The 23296-nt window shown below is 48.3% G+C and overlaps 1 protein-coding gene and 1 long non-coding RNA gene across 4 annotated transcripts in view; both read right to left on the bottom strand.

Moving 5' to 3' along the window:
* Positions 1-9195, bottom strand: part of LOC139754793 (NACHT and WD repeat domain-containing protein 2) — a 91637-nt gene extending 82442 nt beyond the window's left edge. For all 3 annotated transcript variants that reach the window (XM_071672607.1, XM_071672606.1, XM_071672605.1), the window contains exon 1: positions 8275-9195. In XM_071672607.1, the coding sequence (XP_071528708.1) occupies positions 8275-8336 (62 nt within the window). In that variant the 5' untranslated portion in view covers positions 8337-9195. The remainder of the gene's footprint in view (positions 1-8274) is intronic.
* Positions 9196-12080: 2885 nt separating this feature from the next.
* The window catches only part of LOC139754795 (uncharacterized), a 30029-nt gene continuing 18813 nt past the window's right edge, over positions 12081-23296 (bottom strand). The window contains exon 2 of the long non-coding RNA XR_011713959.1: positions 12081-13104. This is a non-coding gene — a long non-coding RNA (uncharacterized lncRNA). The remainder of the gene's footprint in view (positions 13105-23296) is intronic.

The raw sequence follows: 23296 nt of genomic DNA on the forward strand, positions 1-23296 counted from the left end.
GATTCTATTTGTCGTCAGAGCACTTAGTGATGTACCAAATTTGTACAAAAGACAATCCTTTGTTATCTTCAACGAACAATTTACCCACAACTATCGTAAACTACCCATTACCTGTCTGATCATTCATGCAGTCAAAAGCAAGTAAAGCCAAGCTGTAAACCACACAAACCAAACCACTAAGAAAAATCATTTCCAACTAAAACAAACACAGACACACCTGCACAACAACACATGTGCCTCCGAGTATAATCCCACAGAAATACACTCGTTACTCAGTCCATTGTAACAGCACTACAATCTTCCCGTTGAGAAAACTTCATAACTAACTACTGACCCCCAGGTAGGTATAAAAAGCTTGCTCCTGTTTAACACTTCAACAACCAGCCGTGGCACAGATCACCTTCCTATCTCAACAAAACTAACCGTCTACAACCACATTACCCAGACATGTACGAGTTATACTTTTTTTCTATCTGCACTCTGGTCACGTCCAGTTATACATCACAAACACTTACTCTCGAGTGGTCAGGCTCCACACACAAACTATGGGAAGCGGCAGCCAGACGCACGCTTACGTTCAAGTCTGGGCCGGAAATACATGCAGACACTCACGGTAATAGCGGCCAAAAGTATAACCTATACAAAAAAGAGAGAGAGAGAGAAGAGAGAGAGAGAGAGAGAGAGAGAGAGAGAGAGAGAGAGAGAGAGAGAGCAGTAGCAACGCTGCGTACAGAAAAGGATGGCTGAAGAGAGGTAATGCCAGGAGAACTAATGAGACAAAAGGCTTTTGATTCGACTCTGCTTCATAAAGAGAACGAGCCACCCCAGATGTGTGACCACAAACCTCTGTAAATGTGAAATAGTTACTCAAAAGGAAAACAATTACAGCAACTGCACAATGCATTACAGCTTATGGCAATCTGACTTGTGATGTCTTTATAGGGTTGAATGGTGGTGTTCTGAAAATGAACACAGGGAAACGAATGACAAAGAACCTACGTTCAGTACAAGAGAGAGAGAACGAGCTTTAGAAAGAGAAGGCAACTAAAACTGTAGTGTGTGAAGTGGAATCATCAGCATCAGAGTGAATAGAGTCTGAAGATCTTTCAGTTAGAGAAGAAAATAAAGTAGATGATAGGACAGAGCCCTGAGGAACACCACTGCTGATGATGAGACAGAGCCCTGAGGAACACCACTGCTGATGATGGGACAGAGCCCTGAGGAACACCACTGCTGATGATGAGACAGAGCCCTGAGGAACACCACTGCTGATGATGGGACAGAGCCCTGAGGAACACCACTGCTGATGATGGGACAGAGCCCTGAGGAACACCACTGCTGATGATAGGACAGAGCCCTGAGGAACACCACTGCTGATGATGGGACAGAGCCCTGAGGAACACCACTGCTGATGATGGGACAGAGCCCTGAGGAACACCACTGCTGATGATAGGACAGAGCCCTGAGGAACACCACTTCTGATGGAATATAGTCAACCAGGGTCCGTTGTGAAGGACGGTGTAAACAACAGTACCATGTGAAGTGAGCGATACCTCAGCCATGGTACCACTAAGGGTATGTACCAGACCGTCGTCCATATCATGATCATAACCATGACAGAAATGACCAGATAGAGGTAGGGAACCCGCGTGAGGGAGGCGGGTGTAAGGACGTGAACTAAAGAGCACTTGGAGGCCTAACCAGATGGCTGGGCCAATTACAGTGAGCGAGAGAGCACCTGTTGGGCCACTCGAGGTAAACTGCCACTAACTACCTCTCCAGTAGTACATGCTGTACGGCTAACGAGACCATTATCAGGTCGATAGACTGACGGGTCGTTGTCAGGGAGCTGGGCTCCATGGCATCCAATTAGATACTATCAAAAGACCCAATTGGGTTACTGGCTCCTCCTCCCTACCCCCAGGCTTCCCCAGCCCACAATAACCTTCCCCTCCTTCACTGCCAATCTAACGATATGTTCATACTTAACGAGCAACGCCCTTATCCCTGATCAGGGACACCCTAATTTTCAGCCTAGAGCACCCTTACTCTCCTAGCTCAATAACATTCCCCTCAGATCTAACAAAAGCTTCATATCCAGCCATCTTGACCTCTGGCCAACACTAACCCTGACCTAGCCAACACTGGACCTCATCCCAGCCAACAGTGACCTCACCCCAGCCAACAGTGACCTCATCCTTAACACCAAAATCCTCACAACTAGTCTGTAGTAGCCTCTGTGAACAACACTTTCACCCCTTGTAACCCCCATCATCATCATCATTATCATCATCATCATCATCATCATCATCATTATCATCATCACTCAAACTATCAGTCATTATCCTTCTCATTGTCACTGTCATGAGCACTGTCATCAACACCACGGTTGTCACTGTCCTGCCACAATGTGGTAGGGACACTATGCCACTCATCCTGGACACTGGGCCACTCATCCTGGACACTGGGCCACTCATCTTGGACACTGGGCCACTCATCTTGGACACTGGGCCACTCATCCTGCCACAGTGAGGTAGGGACAGTGGGCCAGGGAGATGATCCATCACACGTCCCAGAGATACATGATAACATTTCATGGGAATTTTCATAACGTTGTAAAACGTAAATATGACACTGGTAAAGCTTGAGCTATTAATGTTCATATTAACTGGAAACTCCTTTATTAAATCTTAATTCTGAGGAAGTTGACTCTGACTTAAAATTATACATAAATCATCCATTTTTGTTGTGCTTATATTGATCATACTAACATCTGAGGAAACTATTTTCTCTTCTTTTTCTCCATTCTAACCTTTCTGACTATTCTTGATTCAAATACACACAAAATAACAACATTTAGAGCTTATCTGCTTCAGAAATAATCAGCTTAGACGTAATCATCATCAGCCATGAAACTTGCTTATCTTACTCGGGTTTGCTCATTTTCTGCACGAAATGAATTTTGATTTACAGATCACGAAATCGTAGAACAAGGAATCATTCCGGTTACTGTAAATCCCATCCAGTAATCTTTGTGTTAGAGTGTTGGGTGAGGGGGTCGAGTGTTGGGTGAGGGGGGGGGTCAAGTGCTGGGTGAGGAGGTCAAGTAATGGGTGAGGGGGTCGAGTGTTGGGTGAGGGGTTTCAGTGTTGGGTGAGGGGGTCAAATGCTGGGTGAGGAGGTCGAGTGTTGGGTAAGGGGGTCGAATGCTGGGTGAGGAGGTCGTGTTGGGTGAGGGGGTCGAGTGCTGGGTGAGGAGGTCGAGTTTTGGTGAGGGGGGTCGAGTGCTGGGTGAGGAGGTAGGGTGTTGGGTGAGGGGGGTCGAGTGTTGGGTGAGGGGGGTCAAATGCTGGGTGAGGAGGTCGGGTGTTGGGTAAGGGAGTCGAGTGCTGGGTGAGGAGGTCGAGTGCTGGCTGAGAGGGTCGAGTGCTGGGTGAGGAGGTCGGGTTTTGGGTGAGGGGGGTCGAGTGCTGGGTGAGGAGGTCGGGTGTTGGGTAAGGAGGGGTCGAGTGTTGGGTGAGGGGGTCGCGTGCTGGGTGAGGGGGGTCGAGTGCTGGCTGAGAGGGTCGAGTGCTGGGTGAGGAGGTCGGGTTTTGGGTGAGGAGGTCGGGTGTTGGGTGAGGGGGTCACAAAAGCATCATTATTATCTGGCTTGACAGTTCCAGAGCCAAGGACCTGGAGCACACCACATCAGCCGGGAATCATCTACTCACTCCTCTCCGGGTCTTCCTGCCTGCACCACAGTGCACCAATTCATCGCATGATTCACGCTAAGTCTAGTCATCGTGGGATTCCAACCATGATCTGTTTGTTGACCCTCCAGCCAGAGGGCGAGGGAGGGTCTGGCTCAGTAAACCTGGTCAGTCCCAAGACACGAGCAATCTGGGGCACTGCACCGCGTGAGTGCCTCTTGGGTTGGAGGAATGTTCCTCAGGTTCCGTACACCCTGTGCAAGGAGCTGCCAATCATCGCTTTACGCAAGTAGCGTCCAATGTTTCTGTACACAGCAACAGAGAATCGTCCAGTATCGTCAGACATGTCCTCAGGCATTGTGACAAGAAACTTGAGACATTAAGAACCACACATACATTTCCCGGGAAGAGTCTTCAAGTGTCACGATCATTTACCCCGTCAGCCTGGACATGGAATGAAGGAAAGGCACCACACTGAAGCCTTCCCTGCCACCACGGATGCATTGGTGACGTCAACACACACCAGATGCTGCCCGTACGTCTATCACATCCAGATTCTGTGTTATACGACAGTGATGATGATGACGACGCCAAGACCTTCAGTCCTGCTGAGCAGATCCTGATGACCTTCCCGGGGCAGCATGGGACGGTACAAGAGCCTGACCTTCCCGGAACAGCATGGGACGGGACAAGAGCCTGACCTCCCGGGGCAGCATGGGACGGGACAAGAGGCCCAGCACTATGCATGAGGCTGAGTCCCCTCGTGTGGTGTGCAGTACGACGTACACCACTACTGTACTGCACAACTTCCTGACTACCAGCGTTCGAAATCCTCAGCGACGAATGGCCAAACAATTCCTCGTTCTCACATTTCCTACGAAACTCGTTCGTGTCCTGGAATCGCCATCTTGTCTAAGACCTTCCTTCTGATTATCTCCATAAACTCACGCCCTGGGTCCAGCAGGCTGCCCAGGTGCCACACAATATCCAGTCTCTTATTATTCTCGAACCAAGACTGCGTGGGCTTGAGACACACACACACACACACACACACACACACACTTCTCAAAGGCTTTTATTTAAGCACATTTTGCGTTTTGTGATGTTGACAATAGCGGCTCCAGCTGGGCCCACGGGCGTGACATAAGGAGGAGATTCACTAGCATTGTTGTACGGCGCCTCAGGCCACGGGAGCACCAGCTCGCCAGCTCGGCCGTCAGAGGACGTATGATTCATTTCGGATCATCGTCAAAAAAGGAGGAGGGTTCCCATATCTCGGTCACGTGACTGGCGGGTGTATACAGCCTCGAAAACATCTCTGTCTGTCTGTCTGTCTGTCTAGCAGAAATCTGTGGCTTGGGTGTGGAGGACTGCGTCCCAGGACGACCAGAGGCTGATCGTTTATCTGGTAGACGCCAGTGAGCGGCCGCCCGCAATTCTTTCCGACACATAAGCTTCGTCCTCCACAAGCCACTACTGTTTTCCTGACACAGTGGACCTGACCAGAGTGGCATCAGTAGTTCAGTGGGTAACAAGTATAACCAGATCTGTGGTGCACACTGAAGACAGGCTTCCAGCGTCGTACAACACAATGACTGGAACAAATCTTGCAAAGGCTGACTGACTGTATGTGAACAACTTTCTCAAATTTCCTTGTTATTTTCTTTGTTGTAGACTTCAGTCAGGGCAAAGTCATCTTCGAGGCCAGGCCTTGAATGAAGTATAAAACTGGGCAACAAACAAGGAAAGAAATGGAAAAATGGAGGATGTGGAAAACCTGCTTTCTAAATATGTTTATGGAATAATTTTGTACCAAGTCGTACTTCAAGATTCAACGAGTTTGTGCAGCGTCTGCCTACGCCTCCAGCTAACAACATACGTACGATCATTTTTGTTGTTCACATCTTTCTGGCAAATACTTCTGAGTGATTTTCAAGATCCTGCCCAGGACGCGAGGATTTCCATGCAGCTCCGTCCAAATGAAAGATTCTGGAAAACACTACAACAGGACCTAATATTTTTTTTTCCCCTTTTAAAACGTTGAAGGTTCCAGTCAGGGACCATAAGTCCACCTTAATTGAAATATAGAAAACTATAAAAGGAAAAAGAAAAGACAAAGGAAACTATGTACGAATTTTGGAGGAGGTTAAAAACCCGTCTTAAACAAGGTACTTCCATCATCATTTAAAAGTGTCTTATTTTTTCCCTTTCGCCGCTACACATCAGCATGGCTCTGCACCCAGCCTTGGGAACTCGGCATCCTAATGATTCTCCTTAAGTAGGTACTTACGGCTTTACAGGAGGAAGATCGTAAAGAAAATGGACGTGGCTGAACAAGACGAGTCAAAAAGCGAAAGAGTTGAGAGATGTTCTACGGAGGAGAGATACACACAGGAGACGAGAGACAGCCAGCATATGAGATGTGAGATAACGAGAAACGTGCACTGCTGGACAAGGAGGTTGAAACAGAAGACAGTGTAAAGTAGATTGCGCACACGGCAAAAGATCACCCAAAAACATTTCCATATTTCATCAGCAGCAAATTATCAGTTCAGGAGCAGCAAATCTGGCTGAGGGATTCGAAGGGGAAAATCTCTGAATAACACGGGAACGTGTGAGGAGCTGATTGATCAGCATGAGTGGTTTTTTCACAGTGGAATATACTGTCCTAACACTAGCAAGGTGGGAATGGCAAGCTGCCTTAGAAGGTATGGAAACTGACTTATCTGACGTAATCAGGCTTAACTGAAACACCATACCCATGAAAAGTGTCATAGTTCAATTGACTCCTTCCCATGTTTTAAAGGAAGGTCCTGAGGCACTTGCTTGGCTGCTCTCATAATTGTTTACTAACCCGCGAGGGAATACCGTACTAGCCACTCTCACGAAAAACCGTGGTCTGTAAACATGATATGTAAAACATTGGAAAAGATAATGCCAAAGAAAATGGACGGCTGCTCACTGAGGTGAAACTACCTAACTGTGGAACACCATGAATTCAGAGGAAGGTCTTACATTACCTACAGACCTGTCACCTGCAGGTTACTGGTTCCCTCTGGTACCTTCAGACCTGTCACTAGTCACTGGCCACATATAGGTCTTACCCTGACCACACCAGGTCACGAACCTCAGGTATTGTCTTAGTCTCCCATGCTGACGTTTTCTTCTTCACGAGTGACATTCGATATCCACAAAGCATGGCTATGTGACAAGGTGTATAAAAACATTAATAATTACATCACGCAGTTGTTCTACTGAAGAGGTGCCAAGTGTTTCTTGTTTTAATCTTATGTTGTAACACTGATTATACAGTATATTGGACGTGGGTTGTATCTTTACACTGTAAGACTCAGTTTAGGTAACACTTACTTCTGGTCACTTGCAGAGGTAATATTTTGACAATAATAATAATAATAATAATAATAATAATAATAATAATAATAATAATAATAATAATACATCCACCATAATACGGCTATAATGGAATTCAAAATATATTACATAAATACTCTGGATTAGTACTTCCCTCGTAAGACTATCTGTCTCACAAGCCCAGGTACAGCTGTCTTACCAGCCCAGGTACAGCTGTCTTACCAGCTCAGGTACAGCTGTCTTACCACCTCAGGTACAGCTGTCTCATCACTCAGGTACATCACTTCTAAGGAGGATGAGTTACAGCACTGTATCCCGGGGAACCTTTTTCTGTTACTGTAGTATATATCAACAGATCCGTACCGTTATCTACACGAAAATCTATTTCCTATCTCCATGCAAAAGGTGTACTTTAGACTTGGTCACCTGTAGTCACAGTACTTGGTACCGTTCATGGTTGGTACATAAAGTATTAGATGTGTTTTTCTTACAGACATGACCTCCTGTGGTCCAGTATCACTATCGCAGAGAAATATTACGTCAAGAGACATTTTTGTTACAAACAGAAAACTGTTATGTGGCGACAAAGACAGTGGCTAATGCTTCCTAAACCTTAAAGTGTTTCAAAACCAGTGACGTTAACATCAAAGAGATTAATTTGCGCCTCTTCCTGGTACAAGCGTAATTATGGTGCGGGTGTACAGTACATCATCGACCTACAGTGCTGTAATTCCTACAGTAAAGGTGTTTCATAAGGATTGTGCAAGATATGTACACTCTCTCAAAAAATTAACGGCCCCCCGGGCCTGAAGATTCTAATAGTCTACAACTGGCCGACCGAGATTGAAAACTCGACTTGGCTGCCACACTGATGCTGTAGCTAAACTTGACTTCGTTGCAGTTGTAGACTACATCAGGGTGGCAGCCAAGTTTTTAATCTCGATCGGTCAGTTGTAGATTACTGGAAACTTGAGGCCCGGAGGTCCGATACTTTTTTGGGAGAGCGTGCATATTTTGAGGCCAGGATCATGCACAGGCACCACAAGATGAAAAGCTGTGGACGCGTGTGCGTGTGTGTGCAGACAGAGTCCAGGTAATACAGAAGGATACTATCACTACAGACAGAATGCAAAACAGTCAAGTGGGACACTGCAGGAGGGACCAGAGTGGCTTTCGTGAACAGCCATACAAATGTGAGTCAAGTACTTACTCTTCACTCTTGACAGAGACATTGTCTTTCAAGGACTGTGACGAGGAACAGCTGCTACCCATTGTTTACAGTCCTGGAGAACCTGGCGTCTACCTCCAACAACCTCCTCGTCTTTCGCTCGTCCTTTCCGTTAGTTCTTTTCTGTGATCGATCTTGATAATCTTGTGTGGTGCGACTGCTCAGGTCGGCCCTCTGACCAGGGCAGCTGTTACTCTGGTACAATGATGTGATGGCACTGGTGTGGCGAGGACGCCTTCACTGAGGTGGATGTCTTCGTCCCGAGCTCACGTGAGGCAGCCTAACACGTAGCAATGTGCCTCCGACAATCTTGTCTCATGAGCAGTGGGAGTGTCGGGTCAGGGAAGAACGCTTGCGAGTCACCCCACCGACGCCTTTATGTCTGCGATTGACGGTTTCCCCAGGGATCCGGGAGATGGCGAAGGATCCTCTGTCTCCACAGCAGGACGGAAGAACTTGACGTCAGGTCTCAGCCGTCGAGAGGTGCACATAAACTACGAGTCGATGGCGATTAGCATTTCCTAACTAGTACCTTTTACCACCTGGCGGAAGACCACAGTTTTCCTTACTCTCTCAACTTTCAGATCATAGCACTTTCTTCTCCACGTATACGTTCAAGAAACTTTCATATTTTGTCACAAGCAACAGGAAGACTCAACACTAATACTGATAAGAGACAATGTGCAGGTGTCTGGTATTTCCTTACTTGGCACAGCGGTCTACTTTACGACAGAGATTTGTGCTTGTCTTTCATATTTCCTTTTCCAATGTTAATGTTCTGCTGCTTTTTGCATTTCTGGTTAAGTCATAAATACCACTTTGGCACGTTATGTAATACTGGCTGAAATACTGGTACAGTAATTTGTAATACTGATACGTTACATTCTCGGTCGCGACCTGGAAGCTGCAGGTCGTGACCCGCGTCGGAGTAAGCGTTTCGTGTCAGGTCAACTCAGGTACAGGTCAAGACTCCTGAACCAGTCACCACCACAGCCTCTGCCAGTGATCTCAGCATCACCCGCTAGCGGCACATCATCTGCATGACGGCGTCCGTAAATTTTCTGCGAATCTTAATCTATTTGGCACACCTTATTTCCTAGCGCCACCACGACGTGCGGATCTGGCGCCCCTTTGATTACCCTCGGCCTTAAATTGGCAACTGGATATATCTTGATGCTATTTCTCAAGCTGCCATCTTTTCCCGGACTTATCTCGCCTCATTTCACAAAGTCAGCGGCTGGTTATCGAGGCTCAGAAGTCGAACTGTAGAGAGGAACGAACCATCGTCTCCGTCCAGCGGCCGTGGGTCTGTAACGTCCTTCTCTATCAGCGACTATCGTGCCGAGGGCTGCTTCCGCCGTCTCCTTCCTGCAAGATGCGTCTTCTTGTGAGGGTCGGTGCGATGTAGCGACGCGCTGCGCCTCCGTGTGCGTGTGCGTTGAGGGGCCGGCCCTACTTACGCGTTCAGCCAGGTCCGCGCATTTGACCGTTCCAGCTGCGTCGATAATGGCTTCTGTTGGCGCATGAAGTCGCCTGATGGACGTGCTCAGTGGGCCGCCTTAGTTGGCCTCGTGCGCTTCAAGATGTCCTCGAGGGAACACATCCGGAGGCTGGAAAGCCAAGACGAGAACCACACAACCTGTTGTTTAGCTCAGCGAGGCAGACCTCCTGCTAGAGGCTGGGGATATGGGGAGCCGGGGGCCCTTTAATTACAGGCTGCTGTGACCTAGGCCGCCAGACCGTGAACTCCTGGTCGCCTGGTGACGCTGATGGAGTCGAGCGGCGGCCATGTTGGACGTGTGTCTCAGCTCCTGGGGAGTGATGTGAACACCCGCGATGTGATGAGTGATGTGGCAGGTGTACACCGATGTGATGTTGAGCCGTGTGATGGGTCGAGTTATGTGAGGATGTCTGACGTCGAGGGAAGGTCGGGTCGGGATACAGGTATACTTGGGCAGCGACGTAAGGCAAAGGGGGTAGACGATGCAGTACAGAACCAGCTGATGCACCGGGCGGAGGTTGGCTTATGACGTGGGACCTTCCTTCAGTCAGCAGGCACTATGTCCTGCCTGGGGGATCGTGTGTATATAGACAAGGGTTGCTGGGGTGATGTGACACGCTAGTTGAGGATATGGTGTGGCACAGATGGTAGGATGGAGGATGAGCTAGTTGTGTGTGTGTGTGTGTGTGTGTGTGTGTGTGTGTGTGTGTGTGTGTGTGTGTGTCAGTTGTCAGGGAGATGATGTTCGGGTCACAAAGGTCACAATTCACACATGTCGCGGGTCATGATCTGGCAAACCTGAGTGGTATATGGAGGTTAACAGTTGCTGGGGTTCGTGTGATGACCTTGGTCTGTGAGTGTCGAAAACTGATAAGACTTGCGAGGTGGGGAAGCCGAAGAGTGAGGAGGGGTTGCCAAGGTGATCAGATCAAAGTCTCAAGGTTGTGAGAAAACTTTATATTGAGGTTGAGGAGTGTGACTTCGTTGCACCTGTGACATACACAAACAGTCTTGATACGACGGTGTAAATCTGTCTTGTGTTGCCGATGGAGTGGGAGTGTTTCTAGGATGACGTGGTTCTGTTGCTGGTTTATACAGTGTGGACTGAAAGGAAGTTTTCCACGGGACGAGATAATGTAAACGTACTGATGATACTGTGCAGGACCAGTGATGCGTCTTGTGACAGACAGGATGGTAGAAATGAGGGAACGAGAAGATTAATGTTGACTTAAATGTCCTCCAAGAATGTGTAGATATTGTCTCGTTACTATATTGTGACTGTGGTGCTAGAATGACTGTGGTGTTACAGTTGTGGGACTGTGGTGTTAGAGTGGTGAGACTGTGGTGATAAAGTGGTGAGAATGTGGAGCTAGAGTGGTAAGAATGTGGTGCTAAAGTGGTGAGAATGTGGTGCTAGAGTGGTAAGAATGTGGTGCTAAAGTGGTGAGAATGTGGTGCTAGAGTGGTAAGAATGTGGTGCTAGAGTGGTAAGAATGTGGTGCTAGAGTGGTGAGATTGTGGTGCTAGAGACTATGGTGCTACAGTGGTGAGACTGTGCTGCTAAGTGGTGAGATTACGATGCTAGAGTGGTGAGATTATGGTGCTAAAGTGAAATTATAGTGCTAGAGTGGTGATATTACGGTGCTACAGTGGTGAAATTATGGTGCTAGAGTTAAGTTATAGTGCTAGAGTGGTGAGATTGTGGTGCTTGAGTGAAGTTATAGTGCTAGAATGGTGAGATTATGGTGCTAGTGGTGAAATTATGGTGCAAGAGTGGTGAGATTTTGGTACTTAAGTGGTGAGATTATGGTGCTACAGCGATGAGATTATGGTGCTACAGTGGTGAGATTATGGAGATAGAGTGGTGAGATTATGGTGCTAGAGTGGTGAAACTACGGTGCAAGAATGGTGGGACTGGTGCTAGAGTGGTGAAATTATAGTGCTAGAGTGGTGAGACTGTGGTGCTTAAGTGGTGAGATTATGGTGCTTGAGTGGTGAAACGATGGTTATAGAGTGGTGAGGTTGTGTTGATAGAGTGATGTGACTGTGGTGCTAGAGTGGTGTAACTGTGGTGCTAGAGTGGTGAGAATGTGGTGCAAGTGTTGCGACTGTTGTGCTAGAGTGGTGACTATGGTATTAGAGTGGTTAACTGTGGTGTTAGAGTGGTGAAATGTGGTGCTAGAGTGTTGTGACTGTGGTGCTAGAGCGGTGTGATGTGGTGCTAGAGTATGTGAATGTGGGGCTACAGTGGTGAGGTGTTAGAGTATGTGACTGTGGTGCTAGAGTGGTGTGACTGTGGTGCTAGAGTGGTGTGACTGTGGTGCTAGAGTGGTGTGACTGTGGTGCTAGAGTGGTGTGACTGTGGTGCTAGAGTGGTGTGACTGGGTGCTAGAGTGGTAAGGTGTTAGAGTATGTGACTGTGGTGCTAGAGTGGTGTGATGTTAGAGTGTTGGGAATATCGTGGTAGAGTGGTGAGAATGTGGTGTTAGAGTGGTGTGACTGCGGTGCTAGAGTGGTGTGACTGCGGTGCTACAGTGGTGTGACTGTGGTGCTAGAGTGGTGTGACTGTGGTGCTAGAGTAGAGTGGTGTATGCAAAGAGGTAGAGGGCGGAAGGTGAGGGTGTGGAGGTCTATGAGGCAGCAGGTCGGGAACACAGGGCTGCGCTCGCAGCGGTGGAGGAGACCTTCTCTAGGTTCGGTGGCGGGTCACTGACGCCACGATGATGAGGGTTGAGAGGCGTGTTGAGGGCGCGGTAGTTAGGCGAGAGCTTCCTGACCCACTGGGGCTACACCTGGATGGCGACGAATGATCCTCCTCCCGAGAGTTATGGTCTTGTGGCGGAGATGACTTAGAGATGTGGCGAGGCGCTGGGTGAGGCAGGCGGGTGGTGCGATCAGCAGGGGTCAGGACCGACAGTGTAGGCGGGTCTACGTAGGATGCGACAGGGGTACGACACCCGAGGCGTCCGGTGTCGAAGCCAGGATTCGCACTATTGCTTCGACGGACGTGTTCCGACCCTAGGGCGCTGCCTCGGTACTCCGGCAGCAGACGATCAGGCGGGGTGACTGCCAAAGCTTAGTGGTGTGACGGTGACGAGGTGGGCAGGAGTGACGGGGCCGGCGTGATGGGGGTGAAGGGCCGGTGTTACGAAGCGGAGAGTTGGTGTGACGGAGGCTAGGCTGGTTTTGTGGTATGGTAGACCAATGTGGTTCTGTGGTAGGCCGGTGTAATAGTGCGGCTGGTGTCTGGTAGGCTCATAAGTGAATCGGTCGACCCTCTTCTGGTCCCGCTGTCAGGTGTTCCACGTCGTCTGTAAAAAAAAAGAAACAAAAAAAGAAATTAGATTTCACTCATGACCGTCTTCAAGGTATCCGCCCTGACAACCTACGTCACACTAAGTTCCTCAACCTGTTGAAAACTTAAGAGGGAAACATCGGCGAACTGGACAACCATGGTCCTTTTTCTCCTTAAGAGCAGGGCGGCGGACCTCTGAGGGCGCCCCCAGCACTGTCTGCCATTGCTACGGAAGGTGGCTTCGAATATGTCTTGTGTGAGGACGTGCCGTGTTGATACCTAGTGCCATTGGTACTGTGCGGGGCGGGAGCAGACCCTAGAGAGTATCCCAGCAAGGTGGCAAACCCGATGGAGCACCCCAGCAAGGTGGCGGACCCCAGGAAGGAACACTTTATCGACGGTAAAAGCCTACCTGCGGGCTGAGCTCAGAGCTGACACCACAAGGATGGATCGCTTTCACTGATAACATCTGCACGTTTTTGCCCGGGTACTCAGGAGAGGAAAAGGGAAGGGGTTGGCCGGAGAAAGATACACAGTTTAGAAACAGAAGTGAATTATAGAGCGTACATATGAGATCCTGGGAATGCCTGTACGTGCCAATATAATCCCTGACTTTCATGGTAGACAGACAAGCCCCGGTCGGACACCTGAATAAACATGGGAAGCAGAAATATAATGACACAGAATAACATAACATCGCACAACACGTGGGACCAAACTATACAACTTTTGTATGTAACGACATACATACATACTTCCTGTGACGGGCAAAACTCGAAACTGCCCAAGTCATGAAGGCGATCAGCGTCCAGCTCTACATCCACCAGACCGGAAGATCTTTAACACCTTCTTCAGGAGTTGTAGAATCATTCCGAGACCATATACTCTGACACTACCTAAGTACCTCTCGCACCAGCGTCACTGTACGATGGTCTTTACATCAACCCGATGCCAGTAGCCGCCAGACGTGACCACCATCATTAGAAATTCAATTAAAGTCATCACATGTGCGGAGCGAGCGAGCAAAACCACTCCCACAAAGCTTCCTCATCAACACGTCGGAGCGTCTCGTGTGTGGCTCAGTCTACCAAGTCTACCGCTGCTCAAACGATCGTCGCTCCCTAACAGGCTACGTCACCTCGTTATAACCGTCATTTTAGTTAAGGTTGTGTTTGTTGGGACCACAACAGAGGACTGGTTGTATGGCTCCGAAAACTGTACTGAGGCTTATGATCTTATATTCCATCATCCGTGCATCGACAGACGTAACTACAACTGTCCCTCCTCACTGGTGAAATTCCTGCAGGTGTTGACGTAATACGTGACCGCACACCACTGCACCTCTGTCCCTTATATTCCCGTCATCAGTTGTATGCATATCGTCCGCCCAGCTGCTCTCACACATATGTATCAGTGACCCAACTATAACGTCTCAGATCGGGTACTTGTGGAGTCGTGGTACCACGGTAGTCTTATGTGGGACAACTGAGGAATCGGGCGCCACTTAACTCCATGATCAGCCGTGTTTATCACAAGGATCTCCCCAGACACACTCGTAAAACCTCTGACCATACGCTTTACACAATATGGCTGACCAGTACATACTACACCAGCCAGCGCTTCCGCGTCAGTGCCAACACCACACATATTCCTGTGCTCCCCCGCCACACGCCCCTCACCACCAACCCAACATGTGAGGTCGTGTCTCAAGTAACACACAGTCCGGTTACTAAATCCTCAGCGCGTCATTCAGGACCGGTAGATTGTTCGGTTATGAAAATCAGGACAGCGGCATCACGGGTCCCTTGTCCTCCTCTCCTCACATCGTGTGACACCACACAGCTGACGTGGCCTGAGTCATGACACCACCACCACACAGCTGATGTGGCCTGGGTCACACACTATAACGCGAGAGGGAAACTTTCCCACAATAACAATAACCTCTACACACAAGGTGGCCCTCCATAACCTCTACAACAGGTGGCCCTCCATAACCTCTACACACAAGGTGGCCCTCCATAACCTCTACACACAAGGTGGCCCTCCATAACCTCTACACACAAGGTGGCCCTCCATAACCTCTACACACAAGGTGGCCCTCCATAACCTCTACACACAAGGTGGCCCTCCATAACTTACACACAAGTGGCCCTCATAACCCTACACGAGGTGGCCCTCCATAACCTCTACACACAAGGTGGCCCTCCATAACCTCTACACACAAGGTGGCCCTCCATAACCTCTACACACAAGGTGGCCCTCCATAACGATCAGTCATGAAATACGCGACAGCAAATGTTATGTACCTCCTCACTCTACACCTGGAACGGTCCAGCATCAGCCAGTGTTGTGGGGCAGGAGACCAGGGTGGTATGGACCAACAGCCTCAGTCCTGCCCCCAGCGTTCCTCCTCCTCCTCCTCCTCCTCCTCCCACTTCACCCTCTCCTTCCCGCTTAACCCAGACTGAACACAAGAATTTCAGACGCCACACGACCACAGAGTCTCCAAGTAAAGACCTCCATCATATCCATCAAATTACCCGACCAATTTTGGAAGCAGTTCTACTCAGCTGCAGCTGCCGGATGCCACTACTACATCATCCGTACAGTCATCCTGCAATGCAACGCTGTTTTATCTGACGCCGTAGTCAAGACACCAACCTCCCAACACATGTTGTTATTATTATCATTATGACTATGATAATGATGGTGGTAATTACTATCATCATTATTATCAATTATTACCATCATCATTATATTATCATCATTATTATCATTATTATTATTAATCATTATTATTATGAAGGCTACAGTTAGTCTCAGGGGATGAGAGAGAGCAAGGAGACGCCGTGGTACAGAGGTACGACGGGGCACAAGGTGTGTTGTGAGACGGGTTGATCACGTCAGCAGTTAATGTGAGGGAGAGGTGTGGCAGGAAGCCGTGAGGAAGGTGCCCAGGGACGTGCTGAAATGGTCTACAGGTGTGATAAGGATGAGTAAAGGCAGAGTAAGAGAATCTTGGTGTAAGAATTGGATGGAGGCGTGCAAGGAGATGGAAGGGTGGAGTGAACTCTTGTGATATCGGGAGGCATGCATGGGATAAAACAAATTGGATCGATGTGGCAGATGGGGGACGACGTGGTGTTCAGGGACTGATCCAAAACGCATGAAGAGGTCAGAGTAGTCCATGGCATTGTCTATGTATCTCAGCTACGGATTGTAGGTTCTGGTTTGTCTACTGTTCATGACAGCCAGAGGTGCGGATGTGTGCATGTGAAGCCGTTGTTCGCTTGTGCCTGACGCTACATCGCAAAAGCAAGAAAGGCACCTGAGTACAAAATTATATTATTATTATTATTATCATTATTATTATTATTATTATTATTATTACTATTATCATTATTATTATTATCATTATTGTTGTTATTATTATCATTATTATTATCATTATCATTATTTACCTTAGCTGAGATGGCAAGGGCAATTAAGGCCCTAATCATAGCCATCCCAATAACGATATATATATATATTCTTTCTTTTCTTTCATACGTGTGGAGTATGTGGTGTGGTGTGGAGTATGTGGTGTGGTGTGGAGTATGTAGTGTGGTGTGGAGTATGTAGTGTGGAGTATGTGGTGTGGTGTGGAGTATGTAGTGTGGTGTGGAGTATGTAGTGTGGTGTGGAGTATGTAGTGTGGAGTATGTGGTGTGGTGTGGAGTATGTAGTGTGGAGTATGTGGTGTGGTGTGGAGTATGTAGTGTGGAGTATGTAGTGTGGAGTATGTGGTGTGGTGTGGAGTATGTAGTGTGGAGTATGTGGTGTGGTGTGGAGTATGTAGTGTGGTGTGGAGTATGTGGTGTGGTGTGGAGTATGTAGTGTGGTGTGGAGTATGTAGTGTGGAGTATGTGGTGTGGTGTGGAGTATGTAGTGTGGTGTGGAGTATGTGGTGTGGTGTGGAGTATGTAGTGTGGAGTATGTGGTGTGGTGTGGAGTATGTAGTGTGGTGTGGAGTATGTAGTGTGGTGTGGAGTATGTAGTGTGGAGTATGTGGTGTGGTGTGGAGTATGTAGTGTGGAGTATGTGGTGTGGTGTGGAGTATGTAGTGTGGTGTGGAGTATGTAGTGTGGAGTATGTAGTGTGGTGTGGAGTATGTAGTGTGGTGTGGAGTATGTAGTGTGGAGTATGTGGTGTGGTGTGGAGTATGTAGTGTGGTGTGGAGTATGTAGTGTGGTGTGGAGTATGTAGTGTGGTGTGGAGTATGTAGTGTGGAGTATGTGGTGTGGTGTGGAGTATGTAGTGTGGTGTGGAGTATGTAGTGTGGAGTATGTGGTGTGGTGTGGAGTATGTAGTGTGGAGTATGTGGTGTGGTGTGGAGTATGTAGTGTGGTGTGGAGTATGTAGTGTGGAGTATGTAGTGTGGTGTGGAGTATGTAGTGTGGAGTATGTGGTGTGGTGTGGAGTATGTAGTGTGGTGTGGAGTATGTAGTGTGGTGTGGAGTATGTAGTGTGGAGTATGTGGTGTGGTGTGGAGTATGTAGTGTGGAGTATGTGGTGTGGTGTGGAGTATGTAGTGTGGTGTGGAGTATGTAGTGTGGTGTGGAGTATGTAGTGTGGTGTGGAGTATGTAGTGTGGAGTATGTGGTGTGGTGTGGAGTATGTAGTGTGGAGTATGTGGTGTGGTGTGGAGTATGTAGTGTGGTGTGGAGTATGTAGTGTGGTGTGGAGTATGTAGTGTGGTGTGGAGTATGTAGTGTGGTGTGGAGTATGTAGTGTGGTGTGGAGTATGTAGTGTGGTGTGGAGTATGTAGTGTGGAGTATGTGGTGTGGTGTGGAGTATGTAGTGTGGAGTATGTGGTGTGGTGTGGAGTATGTAGTGTGGTGTGGAGTATGTAGTGTGGTGTGGAGTATGTAGTGTGGTGTGGAGTATGTAGTGTGGAGTATGTGGTGTGGTGTGGAGTATGTAGTGTGGAGTATGTGGTGTGGTGTGGAGTATGTAGTGTGGTGTGGAGTATGTAGTGTGGTGTGGAGTATGTAGTGTGGAGTATGTAGTGTGGTGTGGAGTATGTAGTGTGGAGTATGTGGTGTGGTGTGGAGTATGTGGTGTGGTGTGGAGTATGTAGTGTGGAGTATGTGGTGTGGTGTGGAGTATGTAGTGTGGAGTATGTGGTGTGGTGTGGAGTATGTGGTGTGGTGTGGAGTATGTAGTGTGGTGTGGAGTATGTAGTGTGGAGTATGTGGTGTGGTGTGGAGTATGTGGTGTGGTGTGGAGTATGTGGTGTGGTGTGGAGTATGTAGTGTGGTGTGGAGTATGTAGTGTGGTGTGGAGTATGTAGTGTGGTGTGGAGTATGTAGTGTGGAGTATGTGGTGTGGTGTGGAGTATGTAGTGTGGAGTATGTGGTGTGGTGTGGAGTATGTAGTGTGGAGTATGTAGTGTGGAGTATGTGGTGTGGTGTGGAGTATGTAGTGTGGTGTGGAGTATGTAGTGTGGTGTGGAGTATGTAGTGTGGTGTGGAGTATGTAGTGTGGAGTATGTGGTGTGGTGTGGAGTATGTAGTGTGGTGTGGAGTATGTGGTGTGGTGTGGAGTATGTAGTGTGGAGTATGTAGTGTGGTGTGGAGTATGTAGTGTGGTGTGGAGTATGTAGTGTGGAGTATGTGGTGTGGTGTGGAGTATGTAGTGTGGTGTGGAGTATGTAGTGTGGAGTATGTGGTGTGGTGTGGAGTATGTAGTGTGGAGTATGTGGTGTGGTGTGGAGTATGTAGTGTGGTGTGGAGTATGTAGTGTGGTGTGGAGTATGTAGTGTGGAGTATGTGGTGTGGTGTGGAGTATGTAGTGTGGTGTGGAGTATGTAGTGTGGAGTATGTAGTGTGGAGTATGTGGTGTGGTGTGGAGTATGTAGTGTGGTGTGGAGTATGTAGTGTGGTGTGGAGTATGTAGTGTGGTGTGGAGTATGTGGTGTGGTGTGGAGTATGTAGTGTGGAGTATGTGGTGTGGTGTGGAGTATGTAGTGTGGTGTGGAGTATGTGGTGTGGTGTGGAGTATGTAGTGTGGTGTGGAGTATGTAGTGTGGAGTATGTGGTGTGGTGTGGAGTATGTGGTGTGGTGTGGAGTATGTAGTGTGGTGTGGAGTATGTAGTGTGGTGTGGAGTATGTAGTGTGGTGTGGAGTATGTAGTGTGGTGTGGAGTATGTAGTGTGGTGTGGAGTATGTAGTGTGGAGTATGTGGTGTGGTGTGGAGTATGTAGTGTGGAGTATGTAGTGTGGAGTATGTGGTGTGGTGTGGAGTATGTAGTGTGGTGTGGAGTATGTAGTGTGGTGTGGAGTATGTAGTGTGGAGTATGTGGTGTGGTGTGGAGTATGTAGTGTGGTGTGGAGTATGTAGTGTGGTGTGGAGTATGTAGTGTGGAGTATGTGGTGTGGTGTGGAGTATGTAGTGTGGAGTATGTGGTGTGGTGTGGAGTATGTGGTGTGGTGTGGAGTATGTAGTGTGGTGTGGAGTATGTAGTGTGGTGTGGAGTATGTAGTGTGGTGTGGAGTATGTAGTGTGGTGTGGAGTATGTAGTGTGGAGTATGTGGTGTGGTGTGGAGTATGTAGTGTGGTGTGGAGTATGTAGTGTGGTGTGGAGTATGTAGTGTGGTGTGGAGTATGTAGTGTGGTGTGGAGTATGTAGTGTGGAGTATGTGGTGTGGTGTGGAGTATGTAGTGTGGTGTGGAGTATGTAGTGTGGAGTATGTAGTGTGGAGTATGTGGTGTGGTGTGGAGTATGTAGTGTGGTGTGGAGTATGTAGTGTGGTGTGGAGTATGTAGTGTGGTGTGGAGTATGTAGTGTGGAGTATGTGGTGTGGTGTGGAGTATGTAGTGTGGTGTGGAGTATGTAGTGTGGAGTATGTAGTGTGGAGTATGTAGTGTGGAGTATGTGGTGTGGTGTGGAGTATGTAGTGTGGAGTATGTAGTGTGGAGTATGTGGTGTGGTGTGGAGTATGTAGTGTGGAGTATGTGGTGTGGTGTGGAGTATGTAGTGTGGTGTGGAGTATGTAGGGTATGTAGAGAGCAGGCTGTCAGCCTCCGTCAGTAGCTCGCTGTCAGCCTCCGTCAGCAGGAGTCAGCACCCAGACCAGGGCCAGCCAGATCAGATACCGCCACCCGCCGCTGACGACTGCACAAAGCCCCGCCCAGTCTGCCAGGCCCCTTAGTTCCAGCCAATCATCTTCTTTGCTCTCCTGACGTCATCCGGAAGCAACCAATCAGGCGCCAGCAAAGCACCAATAAAATCTAAGTTTTCCATTGACGTCATACGCCTACAGCCAATCATTCGCGGAGGACACATACCTAGCAAAGGGCCCGACCGTGACGTCCTCAGGGCCATATACCTAGGTCAGGGCTGGGTCGTGCCGACCCTAGTAGGTGTCGTGCCGACCTAGACCTTATACCTAGGTCAAGGCTGGGTCGTGCCGACCCTAGACCTTATACCTAGGTCAAGGCTGGGTCGTGACGACCCTAGACCTTATACCTAGGTCAAGGCTGGGTCGTGACGACCCTAGACCTTATACCTAGGTCAGGGCTGGGTCGTGACGACCTCAGGGTGGCCCTAGGGAGCTGTTACAGGCGACTGTTGTCCATCGCAACATAAAAGGGACGTCAGGGCACACTACACCCCGGGCCCTGAGCAGCAACAGTTCCCTCAGGTCACACAACAAGAAACATTTCACCACAATCTTGCATGACGATGACCCGTCCATTGCATGACCCCATGTCTGCCACGCCCCCCATGATGGCTAGCAAGCATACTGCTGCTACGTGTGTGTGTGTGTGTGTGTGTGTGTGTGTGTGTGTGTGGTGTGTGTGTGTGTGTGTGATCTTGATGTGTTGTGTCAACTGCTCACACAGCAGCAACAGACGTGAATCACACACACAGAGTAGTTCAAACTTATCTATATATCAGGCCCAGTGTTGTTGTGAGCTCTCACGTCATCAATACAGTATTGTATTGTAGTGTAGTGGTGTTGTATAAGCTGTGAGGCATGAGAGGGGCGTGGCCTAGTCTGACACAGCTGGTGGGTGACACACCTGGCAGAGCTGGTGTGACACACCTGGCAGAGCTGGTGTGACACACCTGGCAGAGCTGGTGTGACACACTTGGCAGAGCTGGTGTGACACACCTGGCAGAGCTGGTGGTGACACACCTGGCAGAGCTGGTGTGACACACCTGGCAGAGCTGGTGTGACACACCTGGCAGAGCTGGTGTGACACACCTGGCAGAGCTGGTGTGACACACCTGGCAGAGCTGGTGTGACATACCTGGCAGATAGGGTGACATTTCATCTAACTGTTCTGAAGTGATTGAAGAACTTTTCCTCTATATTTCTATATCTAAATAACCGTCAGAGAGGATCGTGGTGGGTTCTTGGTGAGGAACATGCTAGGTTATGAAATGGCCTCGTGAAACCTTCCTGTATTATTTCTACCTCGGTCAATTCATCAGCTATACTGGCGATCTTATCAAAAAATGTATCTGATTTTCTTCTCATATATCGAGCATTTTCATCATCAACTTTCTGTCAGCTGTGGCAAATGTTCTTAATATTATATCACTCAGTATATGGCTTGAGGACGCTCTATAATAATCATCCTCAGATTCAAGTCTTATCAGTGATTCCCGGATCCCTGATGTTTACTTCAACTTTATATCTCCCTTCCTGTATGGCCTCTGTACGTAGCTGCTGCAGTCGTGTTACTTGACCCATGAGTTAAATGTCACATTTCTCTCCGTTAAATTCCACAATGTTTATTTCAGGACACTTAAAAAAGCCTCAAGATCTAGTTGAGAAAGGCAAAAAGAATTATAAATGGATTTGGAAAGTTGGTTTACATGGAGAGGCTGAGGTTATACAGTTGCCCACTACAGAAAAGAAAACCATAAGGGAAGACCTCATCCCTTGCTTCACCTTCCTAAACCAATCTGACAACTTGGATAATTTCGACATCGACACGGTTTCCAAGATGGTGTGGATGTTACAATAATACCAAGTATGTTTATCAAATCAAGAGGTGAAATTACAGAACCGTCGAAGATGAGAGGAAAGTTATGAGGAATTTTCGATCGAGAGATAGGTAGAAACTGGGTCTTGGAGGCATTAAACTTAACCAGGTTTTGTCTACCTCACTGAGATATCCTGTTCAAGTCTGTATTTACTGAGGAAGTTAAGACGAGATGCAGATCGAGTGAGTGAAGATCGACCAGAAATGAGAAAATCGACCAGAAATGAGAGAGGACCGACCAAAAATGAGAGAAGATCGACCAGAAATGAGAGAAGATCGACCAAAAATGAGAGATCGACAGAAATGAGGGATGTACAGGAATGCAGCTTTAAGCCGTCAGCATATAAGCGCATTTGATTTTTTGTACAAGAAAAAGAAAGGAAATCGTTGATAATGAGAAAAAGTGCAAGAGACAGGACAAAACCTTGAGGGACACCGCTGTTGGTGAAGAGGGGGAAGGGAAGGCAGATCCATCAAAAACTATAGCGATACATCGGCCAGAGAGGAAGCTAGATATGGAGGAGCAATGTGAGGGAGGGAAGCCAAAAGAGGGAAGTTTAGAGATGAGACCCCGATGACACACCCTGTAAAAAAACTTTGGATACATCAAGGGCAACAACACAATAGAATAGAAAGACATGAAGGTCTCACAGAGAGGGAAAGGTCGTGGGATGGGCCGGTGCTACCACTGCTGTCTGAGGCCTCCCTCTCACTGGCAGTAGAGTTAGGTGGAAACCCAGAGATTCTCAACACCCAAGATGCCGGGGACCTGCGGCCAGAGGTTTGCTAACCTCTGTCACGATTACATCAAAATAAATTTCAGCAGACAGGAATGACAAGAGAACTTATGTGAAGAGAGTAAGTGAGGTTTGAGTAGGTGTATCGTGCTTGTATGGATAAGATGGCAGGACTAGCCCGGTAGTTCCGTTCTGATGAGACACAAAGTATGACCAGCAATGCTAACATGGAGAGTGTAAGATGGTTCCTCCAGGCACCACTTTAACATTCCTCAGTCAGGACAGCAGTACCACCCTGGGCCTGGCCTGCTGTCAACAACCCACTACCTAATGGGTTATTCCAAGGGCAGGGGACTGGATGATCCTTGAGTTAGCTGGGGTACTGGGAGGGGCCAGTACACTACCACCTGAGCCTCCCTTCGCTGGTGAC

The sequence above is a fragment of the Panulirus ornatus genome, chromosome 17 (assembly GCF_036320965.1).
Source record: "Panulirus ornatus isolate Po-2019 chromosome 17, ASM3632096v1, whole genome shotgun sequence".
Taxonomy (NCBI): Eukaryota; Metazoa; Arthropoda; class Malacostraca; order Decapoda; family Palinuridae; genus Panulirus; species Panulirus ornatus.